Below are 2,554 nucleotides of genomic sequence, written 5' to 3' on the forward strand. Positions count from 1 at the left end.
ACACACACACACACACACACACACACACACACACACACACACACACACACACACACACACACACACACACACACACACACACACACACACACACACACACACAGACAGACACACACACACAGCACACCACAGCTGCACCTTAACGATGGCACGGCCGATGCCTCGGGTGCCGCCAGTGACAAACGCGACACGCATCTCGTCTTCCTTCTTGCTCTTTGTCTTGCTTGTGTCTTTGCTGTTGTTTGTTTGTTGTTGTTTTGTATGTTGTTTTTTTGGGGAATGATGAAACTGAAATGAACAGGACAGGAATGCATGAGCGCTTGAGCGAGGATTGAGGCATGTTGCGCAGAGGCGTACGCTCGGGAGCTCGGGATAGGGTGTGATGTAGTGATGTGATTCAAGTCAGTAGTCAGCGCATCATGCACGGCTGAAGACTCGTGCAGTCAAAGTTTTCATAGCAGAAGTCAGTTGAGCCAATCGTAACACGTGGGCAGTCGCACACAGGTTCGCCAGCCTCAACAATACAAGTGCCGCCATTTTTACACAGAGAAGAAGGACACGTCGTCGTCATCGTCGTTGTTGTCGTCGTCGTTGTTATTGTTGTTGTTGTTGTTGTTGTTGTTGTTGTTGTTGTTGTTGTTGTTGTTGTTGTCGTCGTCGTCGTCGTAGTCGTAGTCGTAGTAGTTGTTGTTGTTGGTGGTGGTGGTGGTGTTGTTGTTGTTGTTGTTGCTGATAATGATGATGATGGTGATGTTCGAGCGGCGATTGTCGTTGCTGTCGAGATTGGTATCATTCTTGCTAAGGTGGTCGACATGTTTGCCTCAGTTTCGTTTCCATTGGACATATTGCTCGCCTGGGACGAAGGGTGTCCAGGATTTCCAAGCAAAACAATCGGGATCGTGATCGCAACCACGGCCGTTAGGAGCAAAGTTGTGAGAAGAAGGAACGCCTGCGTTCGATTGCATCTCCTCGACGACACGGGAACCTGGCCCGTGCGATTGTTCCATGCAAATGGGCGTTTTCGTTGGGGTGAGACGAACTCTGCGGAGCTCACAGCTCGCGCCGTCCGCACATCGAACACAGTTTCGTACGTGGGGTTCTGCGCACAGAGCTGTCTCCGTGTTGGTTGTTCCGCCCCCCGAGTGGGAAGCGGGTAAGGCTCAAGATATGTTCGCTCAACGTGCGGTTCAAGATACGTGCGCTCAACGTGCGGTTCAAGATACGTGCGCTCAACACGAGTTTCATGCAGATGACTTGGGTCATGGCGAGAATCCGTGACACTTTCCACAACTTCATACACCTGGCCTGTTGGCGGTTGTCGCTCGTTAAGCTGAAGCCCTCCCTGTTGCTCATGCAACCTGGCAAAGTCGCCAATTGCAGGGACCTGGTAAGCCAGACCATCAACGACTGAGTCGGTGGCAAAGGGATGGGCCTTCTCCTCATCTTGATCCAAAGAGAACAACGCCATTTTCTTGCTTGTACGGGGACGCTCATCCTCCTGCAAGCGAGACCAGAAGGACCACAGAAACTATTGAGAGCAGGTCGCGACATAAGAATAATGGAACAGAAGAAGAACACCTAAACGGGCGGGGGCAAGGGCAAGCCTCCCGGAGTCCCAGCTCTAGCATCCGTGGCATCGAGCTCTCGAACGGCCCTCTCCCATAGTCTCAACTTCCTTCTTAAGTCTATCGTCTACGTTGTCTCTTCCTCCAACTTCCCCTTTGCTTCGCATTCTCAGAGAGATCAGTCTCAGTGGTCGAGTGCTCTTACACGTAACTCCTCAGCACTTTCAAGTTGATAGAGCTAGAGCACGAGAGTAGCCGCCTTTTGGTAGTTGAGGAGGGGAGCTACGACACGACAGCAGGACAGCAGGCTAACTCTGCCAGTTTCAACACACTGGCATCACTTTCAGCCAGTCCACCAACCGAAGGAACTGGCCTTATTTCAGACATAGTCATCACACGGACGCACACACAGAGGCATAGAGGGCACAGACACAAACACGACCACACGAACACAGGAACACACACCGACACACACACAACCCAAACCCAAGAACCCACCTCGAGTTCACCCACCTCAGTCCCCATAAAAGCCGCCATCCTCCTCCAGTTTGCCGCAATCGAAAATCTGCTGACTCACATCAAACGCCACACACATCCACTTCCCTCATCATCAACCGACAACCAGCCACACAACCCCCATCTACACCGACGAGAGATGCAGCGCCATGAGCTTGTGCTGAAGGTGTACTGGCAGGACGAGATCCGCCGCCTGCCTGTGCCAAACCCAGACGAGTCCTTGGATGATATGACACGTCGTATTCGCCGCGTCTTCAACATTTCGTTCAGCGACGACATTGCCATGACCTATTGCGACGACGGTGCGTGTGTACATATATGTGTTTGCATGTTTGTATGTGTGTATGTAAGTGTGCGTGTATGCAAGCGTGTGCGTGCATGTGTGTATGTGTGTACGTGTATGCAAGCGTGCGTGTATCACCTGCATGTTCGCAACTGTGTGTTTCTATGTGTGTATGACTCTCCCATTGTTT

The 2,554-nt window shown here is 51.6% G+C and overlaps 2 protein-coding genes across 2 annotated transcripts in view; one reads left to right on the forward strand and one right to left on the reverse strand.

The window, feature by feature from the left end:
- PTSG_02759 (uncharacterized protein) overlaps positions 1-2,102 on the reverse strand; it is a gene marked incomplete at its 5' end in the record, with an annotated part of 3,165 nt that extends 1,063 nt beyond the window's left edge. Inside the window, 4 exons of the mRNA XM_004996204.1 lie at positions 139-729; positions 986-1,498; positions 1,771-1,803; positions 2,064-2,102. Of these exons, the coding sequence (XP_004996261.1) occupies positions 595-729; positions 986-1,498; positions 1,771-1,803; positions 2,064-2,102 (720 nt within the window). The 3' untranslated portion in view covers positions 139-594. The remainder of the gene's footprint in view (positions 1-138; positions 730-985; positions 1,499-1,770; positions 1,804-2,063) is intronic.
- A 118-nt stretch (positions 2,103-2,220) lies between these two features.
- The window catches only part of PTSG_11918 (uncharacterized protein), a gene marked incomplete at its 5' end in the record, with an annotated part of 2,307 nt that continues 1,973 nt past the window's right edge, over positions 2,221-2,554 (forward strand). The window contains one exon of the mRNA XM_004996205.1: positions 2,221-2,383. Coding sequence (XP_004996262.1) covers positions 2,221-2,383 — 163 coding nt within the window. The remainder of the gene's footprint in view (positions 2,384-2,554) is intronic.

The sequence above is a fragment of the Salpingoeca rosetta genome (assembly GCF_000188695.1).
Source record: "Salpingoeca rosetta unplaced genomic scaffold supercont1.6, whole genome shotgun sequence".
Lineage (NCBI taxonomy): Eukaryota > Choanoflagellata > Craspedida > Salpingoecidae > Salpingoeca > Salpingoeca rosetta.